Genomic DNA, 26,224 nt, shown 5'->3' on the forward strand with positions numbered 1-26,224 from the left:
TGCATGTTTATTTTGTCAATGGCAAAGAATAATACATCTTTAAATGCTTATAAACTGCTCTTGTTAATATGAAAACTGCGAACTCCAAGGTAAGAAGTTAATTGCATTTTTTTGGCCACTGAAGAGTCAAAAAAATTCACTCAAGTCAGAAGTTCTAGTCCTACTTTTACCAGCAGCTACCAAAGAAATCTGAACAAGTTACCACCTAACCTGACCTTAGTCTTTTCCATCTTGTGAAAAAGATGGTTAAGAGTTTATATCCAAGTTTCCCCCCACTTTTCTAGCAGAGTCAGTCAGTGCTTCTGTTGGACTGTAATTAGACTTTAAAAATTTTTTATTTGTTTCTAAAAAGTGTTTCTAATTGTATATGAAGAGTAAAAATAATCATCAAAAATGGTATATTTAAAATTTAAAAGAGAATATTAGAGAAGAAAAGCTGTATATTCTTTAATAAAGTTACATGAAATAAGAAAGCAGGAAAATTGTGTTAACGGACAGAGGACTTAAATTTAATATTAGCATACAGGCCTATGAAGCCACCATCGTCCTGATACCAAAATAAGACAAAGACACTACCAAAAAAGAAAATTACAGGCCAATATCTTTGAAGAATATAGATGCAAAAATTCTCAACAAAATATTAGCATACCAAATCAAACAACACAGAAAAAGGATCCTACACCACGACCAAGTTGGATTCATCCCAGGGTCACAAGGATGGTTCAACATACGCAAATCAATCAATGTGATACACCAGATCAACAAAAGAAAAGACAAAAACTACATGATCATCTCAATAGATGCAGAAAAAGCTTTTGATAAAATTCAACATCCACTCATGATAAAAACTCTTACCAAAGTGGGTATAGAGGGAAAATATCTCAACATAATAAAAGCTATTTATGACAAACCCACAGCCAATATAATACTCAATGGTGAAAAGCTGAAAGCCTTCCCACTAAAAGCTGGAACAAGACAAGGATGCCCACTCTCATCACTTCTATTCAACATATTATTGGAAGTCCTAGCACCAGTAGTCAGACAAGAAAAAGAAATAAAAGGTATTCAGATTGGTAGGGAAAAGGTAAAACTGTCATTACATGCAGATGACATAATACTATATATAGGAAACCCTAAAGACTCCACACAAAACTACAGGAGCTGGGGCTTCCCTGGTGGCGCAGTGGTTGAGAGTCCGCCTGCCGATGCAGGGGACACGGGTTCGTGCCCCGGTCCGGGAAGATCCCATATGCCGCGGAGCGGCTGGGCCCGTGAGCCATGGCCGCAGAGCCTGCGCATCTAGAGCCTGTGCTCCGCAACGGGAGAGGCCACAACAGTGAGAGGCCCGCGTACCGCAAAAAAAAAAAAAAAAAAGGGGGCAGCAGAACTAAATAGACATGTCTCCAAAGAAGACATGCAGATGGCCAACAGGCACGTGAAAAAACTCTCAATGGCGGTAATTATTAGAGAAATGCAGAGCAAAACTACAATGAGGTATCATCTCACACCGGTCAGAATGGCCATCATTAAAAAGTTTACAAACAAATGCTGGAGTGTGGAGAAAAGGGAACCTTCCTACACTGTTGGTGGGCATGTAAGTTTGTGCAGCCACTATGGAAAACAGTATGGAGGTTCCTCAAAAAAACTAAAAATAGAATTACCATATGATCCAGCAATCCCACTCCTGGATACATATCTGGACAAAACTATAATTCAAAAAGATACATACACCCCTATGTTCACAGCAACACTATTTACAATAGCCAAGACATGGAAATAACCTAAATGTCCATTGACAGATGAATGGATAAAGGAGATTAGGTGTATACATATACAATGGAATACTACTCAGCCATAAGAAACAATGAAATAATGCCATTTGCAGCAACATGCGTGCAACTAGAAATTATCATACTAAGTGAAGTAAATCAAGAGAAAGACAACTACCATATGATTATCACTTATATGTGGAATCTAAAATATGACACAAATGAACTTATCTACAAAACAGAAACAGACTCACAGACATAGAGAACAGACCTGCGGTTGACAAGGGGTGGAGCTGTGTTGGAGGGGTAGAGTGGGAGTTGGGGTTAGCAGATGTAAACTATTATATATATAGGATGGATTAACAATAAGGTCCTACTGTATAGCACAGGAAACTATATTCAATATCCTGTGATAAACTATAATGGAAAAGAATTTTTAGAAAGAATGTACATGCATAACTGAATCACTTTGCTGTACAGCAGAAATTAAGTACAATAAAATAAAATATACAATTAAAAAAAATTTTAATAAATAAAAGTCCTTTTTGTACATTTACTCCCTTCAGTGAAGGGAACGAACTGCTAATTTTATCTGGCAGCAAACATCATGATTACATATGTAACTTCAGGAGTATTTTAATCTGTAACTATGGAATTCTGTATTAATTTAAATAAGTGATTTTTAAAAAAACCCTTCAAAGACCATCATGAATGGGTTAAGAATAACCTTCAATTGAATACCCATATAAATAGGGTTATGCCAAATTTAGTACAGATGGCTGTGATACAGTGGAAGGTACCCTAGCTTGAAAGCACAATTTGTGATTTGCATCTTAGGCAATTTAGTTCAACTTTCTGAGCCTATTTTCTCAACTGTTTAAAAGGGGACAGTAAAACTGTCAGGATTATGAAGGTAACATAAGAACAAACATGGAAGTACCTACTGTCACCTCAGATCTCTTCAGATTGTCAAGCCAGGGAATGCATATCTGACACAAAATTGGGTATCGAAGGCTTAAATTGTGACTCTATGAGACTGGGAACTCAATGATTAGGAATATCGGTCATTTATGGGGGGTTTGTTTTTAATGATGAAAACTGATGTAAGGAAACGTGAGTCAACTGGAGGTAAAGCAGAAGCAAAAGCAGCAGGAGGAGTGATGTGGAGGAGTAGGGGGCCTGGTAAGGAAGGGCAGAGAAGATTTTGTGGGTGTCTGGCCTGAGCTGAATACCCAGAAAAATAGAAGAGGATGCCAGGGAAATTATGAAGTATGCCACTATTAATCATAGGGCAATAATGGCCCAAGCAGACCAAAATGGTAATACTTCTTTGGTGAAAAGGATGAGAGAAACTCTTTAACTGGTTTGGAGGTCTGATTTAAGAATAATTTGGGTCTAGAATTGAGGAAGAAAAACAAAAAGGCAATGCAAAGAAATGGAGCAGGGCTTTATGAGTTAACCGATCGGGTGGTACGTGAATCCTAGACAATGTTAACTGAGTCTAATTTTATTAGACTAAACAGAACAGAAACCATGTTAATCTGTAACAAACGAGTAGCATCAGCCTACTAGAAAAATGAGTACTACTGGTTAGACTAAAGCTGATAGTAAACCAACAAAAATGATTTTCTGATTATATCCAGAACAGGACAAAGAGATATGCTTGAAACAGATGGTGGACAAGGCAGAAATTAATCACTGAATTGAAAAGGTAAAATGAACATTGTATAGGGAATTTAGGACTAAGATAGGTATAAAACATGCAAAAGAAAACTTAGCGCTCTAATACTTAAAGTTCTCCAGGTCTAGAAAAATTATACTTCAGCAAATAGAGCTTGCAAATAAATATTGCACCAAGAGTCAGCAAGTCTGTTTTAACTGTATGTTTAATTAACAATCTCTAATTCAAATCAGTAATTTGGGGGCATTTATGTCAAATCTTTGTTTAGATGGCTAAAAATATTCAGTGATTCATTTATGGAGACCTTGCAGCATTCATTGTTCTCTCTGCTAGAGAGAATGCGGAAGTATGTATCTCCCAAACCTTCATGTAATAGCTGCTGAAAAGCAAAACATTACTGGTAATTGACATTGTGATGTCTGATATCATGTTTCTAGACTTTATATCTGTCATAACTTTTTTGTTTTTCTTTCTTTATAGAGCACCACACTGTTGTAGGAAAACAATTTAAGTAGTACTTAAAGAATATCCAATGATTAATTCTTCCAAAAGTCTATCTTAAGCTCATTAAATAAAAGAATCAGCCCAAGGTGGGACATAGTTAACATAAATATATAAGTAAACTATTATGGGGCATAGAGAACAGTTTTCCACTGAAAACAGTATTTTAAGTGAGGGACAAAAATCAATATATGGTGTTTCAATTACCAAAACCTACACTGACTGTATAGGAAATATGTTTATGAGTATGCACTTGGGCTTATTTACCATTTTTCACACAAAAAATCTTGGAAGGTGCACTATTGCCTTTTTTTTTAAGGTTCAGGATGATACTTACTGTGACGACTTGATAACTTTAATGATTTGCCAACCACTTATTAGCCTAGACAAAACAGACAAGCCTTATTTATTTTTATTTTTTGGTGAAAACAAGAAATACAGCAGAGTAACAGATTTATTTTTCCTTAGAGCACATAGGAGAAGACTAAAGTACTATCTTTGTTTAGTTTGACAGAGCAATTCTACAAGTACTTACACTGGTTAGGAACATACGAGGTCAAGTACAATATTTACTGCTAGGCCAAGAAATATCAAGACGACAGTTAGGTTTTCTGTTTGAGAATACTTCCACAAGACAGCACAATTTCAAAGGTCACATTCAATTATATTTCTAAGAATAGAGCTATATAAGAAGAGAGAACAGAACAAGCTGATATATTAGTGAATATTCACAGAAGTCTTCATACTGCACAGGAAACAAGCCTGATATTTTTGCACACATTCTCAATTACAAGCAAAAAGCATGCCTGTAAATGTCAATTTTGCCAGAAAGCATAAATGGAGAAAGGAATTAACAGGACTTTACTCAAACACAATGAAATAAGGAGCATACACCATTAATCGTTCACATATTCTAAAATAATACAAAACATTTAGACTTGCATTTTTGTGTACAAAAAACTACTGGTGAATTCGAGGAGTTAGGAAAAACTGAAGGAAAACGAACTCCTCCCACCATCCTCTTTAAACATCAACCACTTTCATTCTCCCACCTCTCCTGGGAAAAACCTCAGGGGCCTCCCCTCCTACCCCTGACCCTACAGGGTTCCAGTCTTTCCTGTTTACCGTCTCAAGCCCAATCCACAGCAAGCTCATTTGTTTTCTGAGCTTTCGGTTTCTACAGCCTAGGACACCTTTCCCACTGCTCTGTGTCCAGACATCCCAAGCCCCGCGGAGCAGACTTTCACACACCCCCTTACCCCCTAGGAGGGAGGCTTGGCAGCTCCCACAATGCAGTCTGCAGCCCGCTCCCTCATTTGTTAGGTCAGAAGCAGGGAAGGAAATGCAGAAGCTGAGGACTGAGAGCCAAGAAGGCCAGGCAGTAGGATGGAGGCTGTGGGACATCAGGGCAGTCAAAGAACAGTACAGAGGACACGAGTGACCCTCAAAATGCTGCCTTGGGGTTATTTCTAAGTGGTCCAAGGCCCAAAAAAGAATTTCCATGCTTAGAAAGGTGGAGTGAAACTATGTTTTGATTGCCTTGGATCACACAGCCTGCTCTGGGTCTGTCTTGAAGCCATTACTGTGAGGCCCTTCTGTCTTCTCTTCAGCTTCTCACACTAAAGCTCAAGAAAACACACAGAAGGTTTTAGTAAATGGATGAGGAAGAGGATGGGGTTGTCAGAGTTGGCCCCAAAAAACAATGCCCATAAGTAGGCAATTAACCTACAGGTTTTCCTTTGAAATGTTTAGACTTTGCTAAAGGAAGTGAGGTGGAGACATGAGGGCAGAAGACAGCAATAAGAGATCTGGAGTCTGATGCACAGTACCTTTCTCCTTCTGGACACAATCAAAGGGAGAGCAAATTAAACAAAAAGCCTGCTTTGCCAGTTTTCTTTTCCGTTTCTGAGCTGTAACTTCTGAGAGGAAGAAGCGGTGGGGGGGGGGGCGGGGAGGGAGACGAAGACAGAGACAGATGTATAACAGGCGCCACAGACTAGAAAGACCTCTTCGTCGGTGCCCCCGCCCTGGCAACTTTGTCATGTTCATAATGGGTGCGGGAGGGGTTGAGAAGGGGATGCCTAATAAAGTTGCCTAGATTAAGGGTGGTTTGTCAGCTAGGGCTCAAAAAGGCTAACTGCTTGAAGGGACCCCCCCCCCCACCAGCTTTGCTTTGGACGCTGTGATATTAGGACTGCCCAACCTGCCTGACAGGGTTTATGGGTAGCCATTTGGGGGGCAGGGAAGGGGATAGTTCCTGTGTGCTACTCAGGAGCTTAAGTCTACAGATAGTTCCTGAAGAGGAAGGCGATGGTGCCTGTGCAAAGCTCATTCAGAAGGCTGAGTGCAGGTTCGGGTGGGCCATATCATAGGCCTTCATACTCACCAGTATGTGATCACAATGCAGGGTGCCCAAAGGCATAAGAAGACCAACATGATAACACAGAACACCTGTCATCTGTTACCTCATTCATGCCTAGTAGCCACCCACCAGCCAGCTGCTGATTCTGCGATAACCAGCAGCGTGGATAGCATGGACCCAGGAAGACAGTTGGAAACCAGTTACTGGTAGCCTGGAATGTTCAGTTTGGGTTGATGACTGGCATCATCTACATAAGCTTCATCTTGCAGCAGTGAAACTCAAAGATCTTGCCACAGAGTACATGGGTATCAGGAGGACAGCCTGCATAAAGTATGAAGCCCAGCTAAGTATTTGCAAAGGTATATCAAGCTTCTTTGTGGTAGACAACCACTTTAAAAACTGGGAGAAGGCTATCGTCAGACAGAGCCAAGGGCATGCAAAAGAAGGGAGTGCATATCTACAGTATCATGTGCTTGGCATAGAAATAGTGGAAGGCCGTGCACTTGGAACATGTAACGATGCAGAACAGTAGGAAGGCTCAGAGGACGAAGAGCATAGGCATATAAGCGATTATCTTGCCACTGATTTTTGAGGATTTAGAAGGACAAAAGGACAAAATAATCCAGTGTGAAGAGAAAGTAAATGGAAGACTGCATGCTGTTGGCTAAGCACAGGTCCAAGAGGAGGTGGTAAGGAAACTTGTGCAGGAGCTTCTCACGGGGCAGGAGTTAGCCGGACTGGAACCTGAAGGTCCTGGAGCTCTCCACTGGCTGCCTTGCTGGGTCTCGAAATCCTCTGCGGGGCCCATCACCCATCAGGTAGTACTGGAGGGGATTGGGCCACAGTTCTGCTTTGATAATCTCTGCAATCCTGTCGAATTCTAGGAGGCTATGGTCTGAGAACCAGTTGAAGAAACTGGGAATAGTGTTGCCTTCCCGGTTCCTGTGGATATGGGACTGGGGGTCTTGGCCCCGGTGCCAGCGGATTGGCGTGGAAAGAGACACCACCCGGCCAGAGGATCTGCGTTCATATTCCTTGACAAGCCCCTCATTTCGGAAGTAGGGGTTGCTCTGAAAGATGAACTTGAATTTGCAGCCTGCTCTGGGGTGTTTAAGCTCCTCCACTTCCAAATTGATCATGTACCTCATCATGTCTTCATCTTGGCCACTGATCATAGGTGACAGCTGGGGATGGTTGCGGAAGGCAGTGACCCAGAAACCTGGGATATTTTGGATGATAAAACTTCTGCGCTGCATATGGAGCCTTCGCATGCGGCCAAACTTGCGCTCCAGCTGAAGGAAGGCCCTGTCAGCCTGAGCATTTACATTTGACAGCTCCTGATCGATGGCTTCCAGCGAATCCATGCAGTTATTGATCTTCGGGGCCCTGGCCCGGGCCTCCTCCTTCGCTCCTCCTACCACCTTTTTCTCCTTCTGCATCACCTTCTTTTCCTCCACCACCGCCTCCACTACTCCCTCCTTTTCCGCTGCTGCTGAAACAGCGCACTTTTTTATCGTCATTTCCTTGGCTTTCGCCCCAGGCATTATCTGAGACCCCAACCTCCCTGCGCCACAGGCTTCTAGAGCCTTCTCGACAGCAGGGCTGCGCAGCTCTCTACGCTGACAGCCATTTTTCTGGCTATTGTCGGCTGCCACCGAGGTGGAGGCAGAGGCTGCTTCCATGCCCTCGGTGGAAGCAGGAGCCTCTTTCTGGCCCGCTTTGGTCGCAACGCGGCCGCGACTCCCAGCAACACGAATGCGGAGCGCAAGGCCACAGCCCGCGGGGTCCCGGGGCGCGCCTCCCTCTGCGGCGGTCTCCAAGCCGCCCTCACCTGTGTCCGCCATCACCAGGGTGGCCCCGGTTTCCTCGCCCTGACACTGCTTTAGGTCCGGATGTCCCGGGGCATGGTCGGGAGTAGCGAGACCGCAGGTTTTAGAGACAGGGAGGTTGTCGCCCTCATCCAGGCCGCTCATTTTGGTAGAAGTCAGACCTGCAGGAGGAGAAAGTCCGTTGTCCTCCGCCGAAGCCGCGCTCCGCCCCTCGCACCACCCCTCTTTTCCGCTCTGAGGGATGCTGCTATGGCAACCGATGACGTTAGGCGGTAGCGTCTCAACCTCGCGCGAGAGTTCGTTGCGTCTTATGATTATGCTAGGCTGTCGAAGGTGTTTCTTTGTCTTTGTTACAAAATGTTATGAATTTCGTGAGTCTGGAAAAGATTTGGCTTGCATAAATGGATACAGACCAAACTCGAGCAAGTGAGAACCGTGTGAATGTGGATTTCTAAGGCCCTGAATGAATTTCTAAGGCACCTACTGTCTTATAAAATACTTAACTGCTAAGAAAGGTTATTGTCTATTCAGTTCAGCTCATGGGGCTTCTCTTGTATAGTAAAGTGGATTCAGCAATTCGCAGCCCTTCTTTAACGTACGGATTCATTGCTGTTACCAAAGAATTGAGATGAGCAGGTTTTGATTTCTAAGAAAAGTGTTGCTGTGTTAAATGTGATGATTTTAAAAAATTAGGAGCAGCTAAAAGGGAAGTTTCTCTCATTCTAAGAAGACATAATAAAGGATTATTTCAGTTTGCCTTACAGATTTTAAAGTATATGTACTTTGGCAAACACCTTTGAAGCAACTGGACAGTATTTTCATTTTCAACTGATGTTAGTAACAAAATGTATTTTCCTCACTTAGAGGTGACGCACACACGTGCAAGGGTGCAAATTCAGCCATTAAGCATTACTGGAAGAAACGTAATCAAAGGGGATTTTAATTTCTGAAAGTATACATATTATATAGTGCTAACCCTCGGGTTGTAATCGTAATCTGAAGAGTTCCTGCTTCAGAATGGCTGTGGGCATGAAGCCAGCAATTCTGCCGAATTTTTCTTCTGTGATAATTCACTGCAGGGCAGAAGCCATGATCAACTGTTTGCAGGCACCGGAGCTACTAATTGTCTTAATTAAAATATTTTAAGTAACATTTAAAAAGTTAATGTTAAAATATTTGAGTAAGAAAACTTGTTTATTCGGGTCAGTTCGTTCTAACATTTCATTTGATAGTGTTATCACTACTATCTGTTCTGTTTGTTGAAGTGTGAAAATACTGCTGTTAATCCTTAGGAAAATGCAAGAAAAAAGGAAAATTTAAATTTGCATATTTTTGTTTAAAGTCTTAAATTCATATTAGAAAAATGATTATAACTCTTTGTAATAGAAATTCCACTACAAAGCACCCCAGATTATGATCACTTTCAAATAAGGACTCAGAAGAGATTCCAGTTAGAAGTAAAGATTTAGGGGCAAAGGATTTCGAGAAAATCAGCAGTTATATTGAGACTTCTGGTGAAGGAAGTAGTGCAGACCTGTACAGCTAATAATGAGGTGCTGATGGAAAGATACAGGCAGACATTACAGAGAAACAGCCTGTCATCCAGCTTCATAGTTTAGCTCACAAAGGTTTTCCAGAGAGTCCATAAACACTTAAGATATTCAAGGACAGACTGTCCATATTGACTGCTGCCAGCTAATCAGTTATGCCATTAAAAAAAAAATGTGTAAACAAGATTCACTCTTCCCAGACTATAATTATTTTTCTCTCTCCTCTTTCCTCTTTTAATAAATCCTGTTTTTGCCTTTGTGGGGTGAAATCAATCTATTTATTTATCCTGCTTATAAACAAGGAAACGGCATGCTACAATTAAGTGACTTTTTGACTTTGAGTTTTTCTTTGACACTACTCTGCCTTGTTTCTTTTCTTAAAGAATCTTTTCACTGTTGAAGGATTAATTCTCTTGGATTATAACATGAGCCAATAGACAGAGAAGCAAATGCTGAGTGAAAGTTACTTGCCATGCAGGAAGGAAAGAGTTTGCTATTTGTAACAGAAAATTAGAAAATTACATAAGGCTACTACATGTGAACTTTTTGCTCTTGTTGTGTGTACCAAATTTTTTTGACTATTTTTTATACAATTTTTAAAGGTTACACTGCATTTACAGTTATTACAAAATATTGGCTATATTCCCTGTGTTGTACAATACATCCTGTAGCCTATCTTACACCCAATAGTCTGTACTTCCCACTCCCTCATCTTTATATTTCCCCTCCCCCCACCCCCACTGGTAACCACTAGTCTGTTCTCTATATCTGTGAATCTGCTTCTTTCTTGTTATATTCAGTAGTTTGTTACATTTTTAAGATTCCGCATATAAGTGATATCATACAGTATTTGTCTTTCTGTCTGACTTCTTTTACTTAGCATAATGCCCTCCAAGTCCATCCATGTTGCTGCAAATGGCAAAATTTTGTTCTTTTTTATGGCTGAGTAGTATTCCATTGTGTGTGTGTGTGTGTGTGTGTGTGTGTGTATATACCACATCTTCTTTATCCATTCATCTGTTGATGGACACTTAGGTTGCTTCCATATCTTGGCAATTGTAAATGCTGCTGCTATGAACATTGGGGTGTATGGTACATATCAAATTTTTTAAAAGATTTGTATCTCCACTACTTGAAACATCCCTGTCTCTGATTATTCCTGTCAATAGAATCATTTTCCACTAATAACAGCCTGCCCATTCTTTAAAACTCCATTCAACCTACCTCATGTAGATTGCACTAGGCATTTTAAATGAATTAATTTCATAAATAAGGACCCAGGAATCACTGAGAAGTTAACTCATCCATGCTCGGACACGTATTAATTGGCCGATTGTCTCCTCTCATCTCCTATACCTTCCTTAACCACCTTACCATTCTATAGCTCTTGTTGCTTTTGCCATCCAGTTGTACTTATTTATCTTCTGTCTTTAACTGTCTTGGTTGTTTCATGCAGATCAGTCTCCTCATCCCAGCTAGACAGGATGGCTGCATAGTGGCTTCTTCTTTAGCATCTACTCTATATATACGGTAGCCCAGTGACAATCTCATAGATTTTAGTGAAACTTAATGATATGATCTAAATGAAGATTTTAAACATGTTTTACCAAAATGTATAATATGGCTATGATGGTATTACAAATTGAAGGTCTGTGGCAACCCCATGTCAAGCAAGTATATAGGCGCCATTTTTCCAACAAATATTTGCTCACTTGGTGTCTCTGTCACATTTTGGTAATTCTTGGAATATTTCATACTTTTTCTTTATTATTAAGTTTGTTATAAATATAAACTTTAATGGATGAGGAGTTGCTTCTCATGGATGAGCAAAGAAAGTGCTTTCTTGAGCCAAATCTACTCCTGGTGAAGGTGCTGTGAAGATTGTTGAAATGACAACAAAAGACTTTAAACTTAGTTGATAAAGCAGCAGCAGAGTTTCAGAGGATTGGCTCCAATTCTGAAAGAAGTTCTACTGTGAATAAAATACTATCAGATAGCATCACATGCTACAGAGAAATTGTTCATGAAAGGAAGAGTCAATCTGTGTGGCCGGCTTCACTGGTGTATCTCTTTAAGAAACTGCCCACAGCCATCCCAGCCTTCAGCAGCCACCACGTTGATCAGTCAGCAGCCGTCAGCATCGAGACAAGACTCTCCACTGGCAAAAAAAATTACAACTCGTTGAAGGCTCAGATGATGGTTAGCATTTTTAAACAAGAAAATATTTTTAAATTAAGGTATGTACATTGTTTTTTTAGATGTAATGCTATTGCACACTTAGAGACTACAGTATAGTGTAAACATAATTTTGTATGCACTGAGAAGCAAAAAAATTCGTATGACTCACTTTATTGAGATACTCACTTTATTTTGGTGGTCTGGAACTGAACCCACGATATCTCCAAGGTATGCCTGTATATATTCATCATAGCTTACATTTATTTTGCGTCTGCTATACACCAGACACTTACACACTTAAATGTGTTATCTCATTTAATCCTCTCAACACCCCTGAGAGATGATATTATCACCTCCATTTAATGACTCTACCTCAGAAGGAATTGAATGAAGCACAGAGAAATTGAGTTGTTTATCCAAGGTCACACAGCAGTGATAGAGCCAAAATCTGAACCCAGGTAATCTGACTCAGGAACCTGTGCACTCATTCATTATATTATTCTTCAACCCTACACAACATATAAAATGAGAAGGCACTTTCTTAGAAATAAGATCATATCCAAATTTAATGTTAAATCATCCACATCCACAAAGTAGTGACTCTTGTTGTGGAAGTGCCCCAACAATACTACTAAGGGGAGACTAAGTTACTAAGGAGAGAAACAAGAATTCATGATCCTCACTTCATGCCTTAAATCAACAGTTCAACCCATTAGATATAACATTCCTCTTTTGTTATTGGTGTTCTACAGACCCCATCTTACTAGAGGAGGACAGAAGGCATGGGCTGGAGTTCCAGCTCTGCCTTTCATGCGCTGTGGAAATCTGGGAAAGTAAAAGAAAGTAATTCTTAAAATATCTATTTTAATTTGTAAATACTTGGGTATGCCTATATTAAATTAAATGATGAAGTAGTTAGATGGCTATACCTATAGAATCAATAGTTCCGTGTATTTTTTGGAAATTAACCTCTTTTAAGATACATGGTTTGCAAATATTTTCTCCCATTCTATAGGTTGCCTTTCCACGCTGTTGACTGTTGATAAAATAAGTCTTAAAAAAGCTTCGTGTCAGAGTTTAATTGGCAGTTCTTTTCACTCTTACTGTTAGGCAATGATGTATCTTACAATCAATGTTGTAAATGAAATAAGTTGCTTTTAAAAATGGAATGTATAAACAGTGGAAAAAATTTTTGTTTTCATATGTAGGATAGTGGTAGGTTCTAGGCTTAAATAATAAATTTTTCAACTACATGAATATTCAGCAATGGATAATTAGTTTATATGGGGCACCGTCTATCACACTGCAGGATGCTAGCGTCCTTAATGCCCCTGATGAATGCCAGTAGCACCCACATTCATTGTATTGATAACCAAAATAACTCTGGCAAATTTCCCAAGCATCCTCTAGGGGGAGGTACACAAACACATTGAGAATCAGTTTTTTTAATGCTTGTGAATGTGGTATTCCCATTCCTGGTCACTAGAGGGAGGAAGTAGTCTATAAAATAATCTATTATATTTAAAATATTTTATAGGACAATTTTAAATATAATAGCTGGCTTCATTATTTTAAAAAAACAACAAATAATGAACCAAAAAATTAATAATAATCTGACTAGTTTGTCGTTGGTTTTAAAGTTTAAACTGTTCCAAAGAGAATATTTATGCCAATTTTATAAACCATACATTCATTAAAAGAACTAAGGTATGAGTTTTCAACAAATGTTTCATGCTCTATATGTTTTTCAAATTGAATCATAATCGTTTTTATACTTAGGCTATCACTGTTACAAAATTAAAATTTTCTCAGACAAGCTTGTTCGGTTATGATGGCTTCCTGTGACAGCATTTAGCCACTCACCCCACCAGGAAAAAAAAGCCTTGCTTTTACCAATCATAAAGGAAATCAGAGACAAGGTCCCTGACCTGAGTGACCTCATGCCTTTGTATGCTGGGTGTGATGGTTGATTTTGTGTGTCAATTTGACAGGATTAATTTGGCAGATTAAATATTTCTGGAGGTGTCTGTGAGGATGTTTTCTGGAATTAGCATTTGAATTGGTGCACTCAGGAAAGTGTCAGTAGATTGCCCTCCCCAGTTGGGGTGGGCATCATCCAATCTGGGAACGCCTGAATATAACAAAAAGGTAGAGGAAGAATTTGCCCCTTTTATTTCCTGCCTGAGTACTTGAGCTGGGACATCAATCTTCTCCTGCCCTTGGACTGGTAATCATACCATCAGCTCCCCTGGTTCTCAGGCCTTGGAATTCAGATGGGTATTATACCATTACCAGCTCTCCTGGGTCTACAGCTTGCAGATGGCAGATCGTGAGACTTCTCAGCCTCCATAACCACACAAGCCAATTCCTTATAATAAGTCTCTTCCTGTTGTTTCTATTTCTCTGGCAAACCCTACTAATACGCTGAATAAAGACACATATGTTGGAATCAGACAGATCTGGCTTTAAATCTCAATTGTGCCACTTACTAGCTGTTCAGTTTGAACAGATCACTTGACTTCTCTAAGCCACAATTTCCTTATGTATAAGATGAATATAATAAAACTTAATTTACAGGACTGTTGTGAAGATGAAACATGTGTAAAGTATTTATCCCAGTGGGCTTTCAATAAATAAAAGCTGACTTGGTAATTTTTATTATTTTTATGTTGTTTTACGTATATTGAATACACTGCAGACAGTACAAAATCAACATCAAATTCTGTTATGAAACAATAAGTATATCGAAGTTCAAAGATGAAAGAAATCCATAAAGGGTGAAGCAGTAAGTGAAAGAAAGGACAGTTGAATTGGACAAAGTAAATATAATTGGAATAATCTGAGAAAAACATAAAACATTAGGATGTAGTAATAATACTTGTCTGCAATGTTCCAGTTATTTCTAAATGATTCTAGACATATAGTATATTTCCAGTTCATAAAAAAAGTTTATTGCTGGAACTAAATGCATTACCTCATTCTTCCACATAATATTACTTTATACAATACTTTAAGGGAAAAAAATTTTGTGAAATATATACCTTTAATAGCTAATTGGAGAGGATTCAGCAAAACTGACCCAAGAGTAAACTTGAGAAATTCGGCCATTACTTAACAATAGTTGACTACAACAGTACCTAGACTACCAGATACCCACCAGTTCTTAGGCCCATCTCAACACAACTCGTAATTGCACCGTGCTAAGAGAAGGCAGAGCTTGGTGAAAAGGATAAGTATTAAGTATCTGTTATAAGTAATCACTCTGTTGACTCAATTAAACCTCAATAAATATACATCCTCTACATTTCTTAGTGATATCAACAGTTCTTTACATCTCAGCTGCCAAATTCCAGAATGATATTAAAACATTTGACATTTGGCCCACTCTGTTCTTCTGAGGAAAAGTAAAACTAAGCATTTAACTCAGACAGTAAATATCAAAAATTATATTTTAAAATACAGGAAATAGATATCTGATGGGGTCTGGATACCTTCTATTGTTTAACATGAAGATAAACAGATATATAAAGATAAATAAATATATCCTTTTTAAAACCATTTATGAATGAATTAGGATTAACTTTCAATTAAGGCCAAGATACTTGTACTTAACTAGGATTTTATGTATGTTTTTATGCCAAACTTGCAAGCTGCTGCAATGTGGTAAAATGTGCCCTAGCTTGAAATAAGAAACCCTAATTGAATGCAGCCTGTGCTGCTTACATCTAGATGAATACATTTCAATTTGCTGAGCCTCTATTTCCCTATTTATTAGTAAATGGGAATAGTGGTATGGAAACCTAAAACAAGAGCATACATGGAAATTCATGATATTTCTAACAATCTGTGGAGAAGGTTATGGAGACAGAGATGTATACTTGAAGGAGAACTGGATATCCCCAAGGCTCAAATTGTGACTCATGGGACAAGGAATTCAACTGTGATTAAAAGAAGGTCAGAGAAGCATCTTGTAGGCATCTGAATGTATAGAGATGGAATGGGAAGCTCAGGGGGATTCTTGAGGGTGCCCCCAGGGAGACTGTTACTGAGTATATCAGTATCACCTACAGAACAATATGCCCTGAGCAGACTGGACTTCTTCAGTGACCAGAGGATAACAGAACCTCTTAGTTTGTAAGTTAAGGGTATCTCCAAAGAGATCAATTTTGGCCTGGAATTAAGGGAGAAAAAGTTAAAAAAAAAAAAAGTAATTCAAAAATTGGAATTATACTACAGCATGAGAACAACTTGCAAATACAGTCTTGCAAGTAGAGTCAGCAACTTTTAAGCACAGAAGGAGAGAAGCCAAAACACTGGAGATGGGCAAATGGAGTTCCAGTTTTTGAATTCTCAACAATTTTAAAATCTGCTACTTATTGAGGTTATAACTTACATAAAGTGCATGAAATTTAAGTGTACAGTTGGGCAAGTTTTGACAAGTGGATACATCTGTGTTACCATCACCCAAATTAAGACGGGGAGCATTACTATCACCTCTGAAAGTTTGCTCATGCTTCTTTCTAGTTACTCTCCCCAATCTACTTTTTGGATTTCTGTCACCATACGTAAGTTTCCTGGGCTAGTGACCTTCACATATATGGAATTGTACAGTATGTACTCTTTTATCTGGCATCTTTCACTTAACATAATGATTTAGAGATTCAACTATGTTGCTGCATAATCAAGTTTGTTCCTTCTTGTTACTGAGTATACACTACATGTAGTGTTCCATTGTATGAATACATCATAATTTATTCATTCACTTGGTGGTGGACATTTGGTTTGCTCTAATTTTGAGCTATTGTGAATAAAACTGCTGTGAACATTCTTGTGCTGTGTGTAAATCATACCTTAAGAAAGAAAACAAAGACAAATACCAAAAACAAACAAACAAAATCTATTATTAGGTAACATCTTTGGTCACTTAAAATAGCAAAGAGAATGGCTGAGGCAAAAACAACAGTGAGGTGGTAGGGGTTAAATATTTGAAACTCAGTGTTAACCACTATTAGTGTGATCACGGAAATGCAAATTGATTCAAATGGGATATGTATACTGACTAGAAATCAAGCGGAGAACACACTATTTTCCTATACTAAGCTTTCCTGAACTCTGGAATCAGAGTCTGAAGCTTAAAAAAAATGAAGACTTGGAAATGAAGACATTCACAGGCTTCTGTGTACAAATCATGCTTTTAGTACCTGTGGCTGATTCTGCAATGCCAATCTCTGATCCATCAGTGGGTCTCAACCTCAAGAAATGTGTGCTGAAGCCCTCATTAAGACCCGTATTTCTAGAACTTCGTAAAGGAGTACATGAATCCCAAAATAAGTTTCTAGATATATGGTCAATTTGGGGCAATGTTGGGTCTTATCTAGAGCTGTATGAAATAACCCACCTTCACCAATAACTCTTCACAATAATATATGCTTCCTACTTACTTCTTATAGTCTCTAATTATAGAACAATCTTTTAAATATGAGTATTTATTTTTATTACTTTGATGGAAATTGAGCAGGTCTATAAACTAGGCTTTTAATTGTGCACTTCTGTAGTTATTTGTTTTCTAATTTTGATGACTGATTAAAAATAAGCTCTATAACATCATTTTTAATATTTCTCCAACTTTATTTTGAAAAATTTCAAACCCACAGAAGTTGAAGTAGTAATATTAAAATATTAATACTGCCTTCAAGAAAAAAAAGCAGAGTGATCAATAGAGGTAAAAAAAAGATCACTAAGAAGTCATTTTCTTTTTTGACAAGGAAATTTGAAAGACAAAGCACATCTGCTATAATGGACTGCATCTGGGAGGAAATGGCACACTTTTCTAACCCCTCTGCCTGGAGGGGGCACCTTTCCCTAATTCCTTAAGAGGTGCCAAGTATGCTTGCTGATGCCCTAGAACAAAGTTAAAACCACACACACACACACACACACACACATACACACACATACAGGATAACAGGTGGATCTACAGTTGATGGAAAGATCCTGTCTTAAAGATGCTATGTCACTCTGAAAGGAAGATCCCGGGAGGGAGAAGTTCAACAATGACGTGGCTACAGACTAGATTTGCAAACGACATGAAATTAAGGAGAATTACTCATTAGAAAGAATCCTCCAAATGTGAATAAGTTAGGAGAATTAGCCTAACAGAATAAAATTTAGTATAGATACGTGTAAAGTGTTGGACACAAAGTTCAATAAAATGCAGTAAGATGGTGAAGCCAAACTCAGCAGCATGTGAATACTTTAAAACTTAAGGGTTTAGTAAAAGGGTAATATTGCTGCCCCAAAAGCTAATGCTCTCCCAGGATCCATTTAAAGAAATATACTATTCATAATAAAGGCAGAAAAAAAAATCTCATTCTGTTTTGTTATTTGGATGTTATTTTGTTCAGTTCTGGGCACCGAGTTTAATAAGAGCACTGGCATAATAAATCTTGTTTAATTAGCATACAAAACAGAGGAGGAACATCGAAGGAACTGATATATAGTCAGGTTGGTGAGGGGACATTGACAAGGATGTAATGAAGATCTTCAAGTACTTAGAACTCTTTGGTGGAATCAGGCTAATTCCATTCTGCAAGACTATAGGGGTCAAAATAATGAAGCAAATGTGCTGTAAGGGAACTATATGCCAGGCCCTTTACAATAGCTAGATGTTGTAAGGCAGTGGATTTCTGAGTAAATTTAACAAAACTGAAAACGAGTGAGCATTCCCTCACTTCAGGAGTCCAAGGAAAGGTTATCCATGATTCTAAAACCTGTCTGCACCTTGAGATCTAATTTAATTGGTTTCAGGGAGAGTCTAAGCATCAGGATTTTTTCAAAGCTCCCCAGCTATTTATAATGGGCAGCCAGGTTTGATAAATATTAAGCTAGATGACTGCTTGTCTGGATATGAACTAAATAAGAAATTAAAATGAGAGGCAGGTAAATGAAAATTAGTATTTTTTAGTTGTATTATATGCCAGGCATTGTGCTTGGCATTTTCACACTCTAACCTTTATTAACTATGTTAATACTTGGAATCTTTTAGCACAGTGCTTGGAACATAGTAAGCTCCCAATTGGTTGCTGTTACTATCCTCTCTATAACCATATAATCTATTCTCCAAATATATCCTGGGAGAATATTAGCTTATAATAAAGATATTATCATCCCTGCATTACGGACAAGGAAACCGAGGCTCAGGGAAGGTATTTACTTTGGCTAATGCACTATGTGGTAGACTGTAAAACTGAGTTAATCCCAATTTAAAACCAGCCTGTCTTCCCTGTCTCTTCAAGTTGCTAATAGGACATTTGGTTATTTATAAAAATTAGCAATTTACCTAACTGACCTTTTACATTTTTAATAGAACCATTTCTTCCTGGCCTGTTCTCAGGGAAATTATATTAAATGCAAATCCTGAAAAAGTGAAGCCAAGAAGTAGACATTGTTTTCCTAAGGTAGCCCCATGGAAATTCTTCTGTAGGTTTCGAGAACCTCTGAAGTCAGAGGAAATAGATCAAGGTGACCCTACAGAGCTCAAACAATTCACTTCAAGCAAACATGGAGATGGAGCTGGTACTGCTCACAAGTGAAACACCTCCCATTCTGATGAATGGATAAAGATTGTTATCTGTCACTTCTATACAATCTAGGACTTCAATTATATACTAACATTGAGGGAGAGGAAGATGGCCCTGAGGGTATGGTCCTGATCATCTCTGACACCTCCTCCTGGCCACATTAAGCCCCCGAGTTTTCTTATGTACATAACTAGTTTGAGGATGTGAATTTGCTGAAGAGGAAACATCCAAAGAATGGCACCCCCTTAATGAGATAGTTCCTCAAGGGCAAGGACAACCTTTACTTTACTATCCCATATAATCCTTAATATAGTATCCAATACAAAATAGTAATTGCTTCAAATTGTAATTTTCACTACACTTTAGACGACACTAATTTTCAAAAATAAAATACACTTTTCAGGAAGGTACAGAGAACATAAAAATATAAAATATTAAAAAATAAATAAAATAAAATATACTTCTTCAAGTGGTGAGCATTGAATTGACTTGGTCCAAAGCTAGCTTGGGATATTTTCTTTCTGTTGCTGGCCAATTGTTAAAATTTGGAGCCCACATAACATACACAAAATGGTGTGTTTACTGACTGAAATTATTTTCTGAGCTTCATGTACATCTGTAAACCAAAAAATACAGACCATTTTATTCTAGAAAAATACGAAGCTGTAGGTCATAAACGTTGTTAGAGACTATTTATTTATTTTTTATTTATTTATTTTTGGCTGAGTTGCGTCTTCCTTGCTGCGCCCGGGCTTTCTCTAGTTGTGGCGAGCGGGGGCTACTCTTCGTTGTGGTGCGCCGGCTTCTCATTGCGGTGGCTTCTCTTGTTGCGGAGCATGGGCTCTAAGCGCACGGGCTTCAGTAGTTGTGGCTCACGGGCTCTAGAGCACAGGCTCAGTAGTTGCGGCACACGGGCTTAGTTGCTCCGTGGCATGTGGGATCTTCCCGGACCAGGGTTCAAACCCGTGTCCCCTGCATTGACAGGCGGATTCTTATCCACTGCGCCACCAGGGAAGCCCGAGACTACCTTAAATAACCAATGTAACTATCAGTTACAAGTGCAAATTTGGCACCCATATCTACCCTACTTATACCCCAAATTAATTTACGCAATACGTTTTATGAAGTACTGAGTATATCTTAGGTACTCAAAAACAAATTGATTAAAGACATATCATTTTACCTTTTACCCATTGGCTTCTAGCTATACTTTACACATCTTGAATTTTAGCTAGATAAACCTTGCCCTAAAGTCACAAAAAATTTCATGGGGAGAAAAGATTAACATGTTAAACTTCTACAGATATTTTATATGCTTTGACATATTCATCAAGAAGTCTAGAACCACACTGTCCTATATAAAATTTACCAGCAGCCACTTTTTAAAAATGGGTAAGTAGGGGAAATTAATTTTATTAATATTTATTTAACCCAATATATCAAAAATATTTTAATATGCAATCGATATAAAAATTCAGACATTTTACATTCTGTTTTTCCACACTAAGTCTTTGAAATCAAGTATGTATTTTATACTTTAGCAGATCTCAATCTGGACTAACCACATTTCAAGTGCTCAATAGCCATTGGTGACAAGTGGCTACTGTATTAGACAGAACATGTCTATAGAGTCTAACCCCCTTTCTATCTCCAGTGTGATCGTCACCTTAAAATGTACAAAAACAAAGCACATAAAAGTTGATCCAAAATTAATGCCCTGTTAAAATAGCAAGTGAAAAGTTAGTTATAGTGTTTAAACCTTTTCTAATTATTAAACAAGAAATTTATTTAAGACAGGCTTTGCAAATTTGTTGACAATCACTTTTACAAATGCCTTGAAAACTGTTTTCTTCTTTCCATTACCTCATCAAAAGTCTTTTCTGGGTACTAAGTTATTTTGTTCTTTTTTTCCATTTGAGTTATTCATTTTGTCATTCAATAAATATTTATCTGGTGACAAGTACGGGCAAAACATTATGCTAGATGTAGCAATGAGGGTAAAAGACACCCTACCTCTGCTTTCACAAAGCTTTCAAATTAGAAAGAAAGGGAAAGAGTGAAAAACATGTGAAAGTATATCTCTTTATTTTACTGTATCACTGTGTCAATTATTTGGACATCAGTCTTTCCCCAATTCTTTTTTTTTTTTTTTGCGGTACGCGGGCCTCTCACCCTTGTGGTCTCTCACGTTGCGGAGCACAGGCTCCTGACGCGCAGGCTCAGCGGCCATGGCTCACCGGCCCAGCCGCTCCGCGGCACGTGGGATCCTCCCAGACCGGGACACGAACCCGTGTCCCCTGAGTCGGCAGGCGGACTCTCAACCACTGCGCCACCAGGGAAGCCCTCCCCAATTCTTTAACAACAAAGGGAATGGTCTTGTTATCTTCCCAGGGCCTGACAAAATGCCTTAATATTTGTGGAATTCACTATAATGAATTATTACATGTTATTTTCTAGAACAGAGGTCCCTACAAAGTACACTAAGTACAAAAAGAAATATTTCATCTTCCCTAAGAAAAATAGAAAAACTGTAAGGCAAAAGAGTTATCTATGACAGGCCTTAAAGGATTTGACACAGAAGGTGGTGAGGTTTGAAGTAAACAAGTTTCTACAGTTGAGAAAGTATAAGGATAGAAGAGTGTATCACTCATGATAAGAACTCTATGAATGTTTGCTTACTAAATGCACAAATGAATAAAGAGAGCCTGAATGACCTGAGAATATCATTTATAGAGACAGAAATGGAAGCTTTAAGGAAGTGAAGGGGGGATAGTGTTACACAAGCTGTATGGAAAAGAATGCAATCATGAGTAAGAAGTTGAAATTGTTACCATTTTAAAGTAAAACAACAGAAACAACAAACCTCCCTACTGAAAGTACAGTAGCGTTCCTCATTTTCTTACTTTTGGGATAACGCCTATTGTATCCATTTAAGAACTTTAATAATTCCATAACCTGCCATCACCTAGAACAATTTCTTCATGTGTGTTTATGTGCAGGGTGAGAAATAAGAAATCTAGCAGAGTAACATGCTTTTATTTTACCATCATGCATATAAGGAAAGACAAATATATCAATGGTATACTTTCAATGAGACAGAGCAACCTCACAAGTATTTATGCTACTTAGGAAAAGAGACACATCAATTACTAAGTTGTTAACTGGGAAATTATCAAGACAATCAAGCCACACATTTTTAGTATGTTATTTTTCCACGAAGACAACAATTTCCAAAGTCTTAATAATATGACAAGAACTAGTTATTCAAATTATATTTCTAAGGATACGGTTTTAACAGAAACAAGTTGAAATCCGCTATAGATATTCACTTAAGTCTCTATATCATACAGGAAAATAAGACTGTTTCAAATGTTCCCAACTGAAAGCAAAATAAAGCCTGTACAGCTCAATTTTCCCAGTAAGCAGAAATAACATAACAAGATTTACTAAATACTAATGAAATAAAAGACACAGTGTTAATCCTCCTCATAAAGTCAGTCAAATGAAAACGAGAGAAAGCACTCAAAGTTGAGTTGCATTTCTTTAAAGATCTCTTCTCTAGACAACATATTTAACATTCCAACCCCCTTCAATTCTCCCATGTTTATCCTGAGAAAAATAACTTCTCTCATCACCAATGACAGAGAAAGAACCTTCCTTGAAGGCTCTCAGTCTTAATTTTAGGCCCAATTTTTACCTGGTTCATTTTTGCCTGTGGTCTTCTGTTTAGTTTCCCATGCTTTGGGCACCCATCACAGTATCTTTAGTTCTTCCATCCATCAGGGCCTAGATATCGCTTTTCATTTAATCTAATAAATCTGTCTCCCTTTAAACCCTCTAGATGTTGCTAAAGTGGGTGGAGGATAGGGAAGAAAGCAGAGGGAAGTAAGAGCTCTGGTAGTCTATTACACAAGACAACCTGTCTCTGGAAATAATGGAGAGCCAAATTAAAACTAAAAGACCTGATTCTGCAAATGTTTATGAGCTATCACTTCTTTTAAGAGCCAGGAGAGAGACAATGGAGAAAGTGTACTGCCACCCTGGCACTTAATCACGCTCCCGATGAGAAAAGGAGGCACAAAGAGGTACCTAGGTTTTGGCTGAATTCACTAGTTGAGGCTGAGAAAGCCTGGTACTTTGAAAGGACACCAGCCTTAGACCATCCTGCCACAAGGACAAGTCTAACTTGTCACCTCAACCGCTTGCCTGACAGTTAATAGGGTTCTGGATGAAGGGAGTGGAGGGAAGCGGGGTGGGGTGAGGAATAGAGAAGAGGTCTTTTGGGGAGAAGAATGGAAGGTCTTTTGTGTGCCGGCAAGAAACCTGGAGACTGTTTACCAGAAACCAGAGTGGGGCTGACAATGGTCTAGAAGATGTTCATCCAGTAGGTAGCAGCCAAGGGCACAGCCAGTAGCAGACAGCGACAGGCGGTGACCAGAGGCACAAGAAGAGCAATGGAGTCACATAAATCATACAGGCCAAGTGGTCCACTGCTGTTCTCCCTTGATATCATTAAAGGCCCGCAACTGTCCACAGGCCATATGCCTGTACTGCAGAGCAAAGTGGGTAGAATGGGCTCCTAGACAAATCTAGAATTCCAGGTATAAGAGGCAGACCGGAGGCCCTGGGAACAAACGGGGTCCAAGTAGTGCAGATAAAGGCAGTGCAATTTACATCATCACAAACTTGGCTTAGGAGTGGGGTGAATCATGGCCATGCAGCATGTGATATTAATGCACATGTGGAAGTGGTGGAGCGTGGTCATGATGGTCTCAATCTTGAGGCTGAGAGAACTGAATGTCCAAGGGAAAAAGGCTGCAGAAATGTCAGAAAAAGAAAGGGGGAAAAAAAAAAGTAGAAGGCATACTCATTTCTGTAGCCCAAGCACAGGTCCAGCAAGGGGCGGAAAGGGACTTTATGCAGGAACATTACCAAGGGCAAAGTTTAACCAGACTGGAACCCAAAGGGCCTGGGGATCTCCACTGGCTCTCTTATTGGGCGACGTCTGGCTCTATGGACTCCTTCACGCAGCAGGTAGTATTGCAGTGGATTTGGCCACAGGTCCTCTTTGATAATCTCAGCAATCCTGTCAGACTCTGGAAGGCTGTGGTCTGAAAACCAGGTGAAGAAATTGCAAACGACCTCTTGGTTCCTGCGAATGAAGGACTGGGGTTCACGGCCCCGGCGCCATATGATTGGAGTGGAAAGAGACACCACTCGGCCAGAGGCTCTGACCTCATATTCCTTGACAATCAGCTTGTTTCGGAAATAGGGGTTTCTTCGAAAGAAGAACTTGAACTTGCAGCCTGTTCGAGGGTGCCTGAGCTCCTTCACCTCCAAATTGGTTATGTATCTTAACATCTCTGCATCTTGGCCCCTAATCATGGGGGACAACTGGGGGTGGTTCCGAAAGGCAGTGACCCAGAAGCCCGGGATATTCTGAATGATGTAGTTCCTCCGCTCCAGGTAGTGTCGACGCATCCGTCCGAACTTATGTTCTAGTTGCTGAAAGGCCCGGTCAGCCTGAGCATTCACAGTGTCCAGCTCCAGCTGGATGGCCTCCAGAGGGTTCATGCGGAGATCCATCCGCAAGGGCCGGTGCCCTGCCTCCTCCACCACTCTATTCTCCACCATTTCTATTTCTTCACCTACTGGTTTCTCCTCCATCTCCATCTCCTGCTCCACTCCCTCCCCCTCCTTCACTCCTTCCTTCTCCGCCACCTCCTCATCCACTGCGACTGAGAAGAGGGGGCCCTCTTCAGTCTTCACTTCCTCAGCCTTCGCCTCCGCCATCAGCTCAGATCCGAACCTCTCCGCGCCACAGGTTTCTAGGGCCTTCTCCCCACCCGGGCCCCGCGGCTCTCCCCGCCGGCAGCCATTTCCCCGGCTGCCGTCCGTCGCCAGGGATACAAACGCCGTTTCCAGTCGCTCACTGGGAGGCGGGGCCTGCTCTTGCCCCGCTTCGGGCGCTACGTAACCGCCATCCCCACCGCCTCCGATCTGGGGCTTACCGTCACAGACCGGATCTGCGGGAGCAGCGCGGGGGGCGCCCCGCTCCTCTGGAAGCTGGGACGGTGCGGGCGCCACGGCTTCGAAGCTCCCCTCACCCGTCTCCGCCATCACCTGTGACGCCTCGGTTTCCTCACGGAGCTTCAGGCACCTGGGAGAATCCAGGTCTCCGGGGGCACGGTCGGGGACGGTGAGACTGGGGGTTTCAGGGAGAGGCGTCCTCTCGACCCCATCCGGGCCGCTCATGTCGGCAGCAGCCAAACAAACGTCAGGCTACCGTCTGCTTTTCCCCGCAGAAGCCGCGCTCGGCGAAAACCCGCCGCTCTCAACGAAAACTCACCGCTCTCTCCACCCACTCGCTAGTCTCGCGAGCCTCTCCGTGAGGGTGACGTCACGGCTGTAGCTCTCACCCTGACGCGAGAATTGGCAAGTCCTGGCGCGGCTTACCTGGTACCCTGCGATCCGAGCGTGTTTTCTTAGTTTTATTCCTATGAATTTAATCGGGTGGACTGGTAGTTTGACTTACGTAAATAAATGTGGCTCGCACTCAGAGGCTGAAGCAGTGAGGACCTTCCCTGCGATGCATCTGGAGAGTACCTCCAGCTTGTAGGGATCCCAGTACTACACTGCCTGCTGTCGTCTGAAAACAAGTTTTTCTGGTGTTTGGTATTTTCTAGGCAGGAAGGTAAATCTACTCCCTGTTATTCCATAATGGCCAGGAGCAAAAATCTTCTCTTTATTTTTAAACTAAGTTGAATAGCAAAT

The 26,224-nt window shown here is 40.1% G+C and overlaps 2 protein-coding genes across 2 annotated transcripts; both read right to left on the reverse strand.

Moving 5' to 3' along the window:
- Positions 1–4,347: 4,347 nt before the first annotated feature.
- On the reverse strand, positions 4,348–8,340 carry TSPYL4 (TSPY like 4). The gene has a single exon (XM_082668941.1). The coding sequence runs from the start codon at positions 8,284–8,286 to the stop codon at positions 7,042–7,044; it is 1,245 nt and encodes a 414-aa protein (XP_082525067.1). The 5' UTR covers positions 8,287–8,340; the 3' UTR covers positions 4,348–7,041.
- Positions 8,341–20,394: 12,054 nt separating this feature from the next.
- On the reverse strand, positions 20,395–25,794 carry TSPYL1 (TSPY like 1). The gene is made up of 2 exons (XM_082668940.1): positions 23,148–25,794; positions 20,395–20,477 (listed from the first exon to the last, which is right to left on the reverse strand). Exon 1 carries the CDS (start codon positions 25,703–25,705, stop codon positions 24,395–24,397), a length of 1,311 nt encoding a protein of 436 aa, XP_082525066.1. The 5' UTR covers positions 25,706–25,794; the 3' UTR covers positions 20,395–20,477; positions 23,148–24,394.
- Between the last annotated feature and the right edge of the window lie 430 nt (positions 25,795–26,224).

The sequence above is a fragment of the Grampus griseus genome (genome assembly GCF_964374135.1).
Source record: "Grampus griseus genome assembly, chromosome: 13".
NCBI classification, from domain to species: Eukaryota; Metazoa; Chordata; class Mammalia; order Artiodactyla; family Delphinidae; genus Grampus; species Grampus griseus.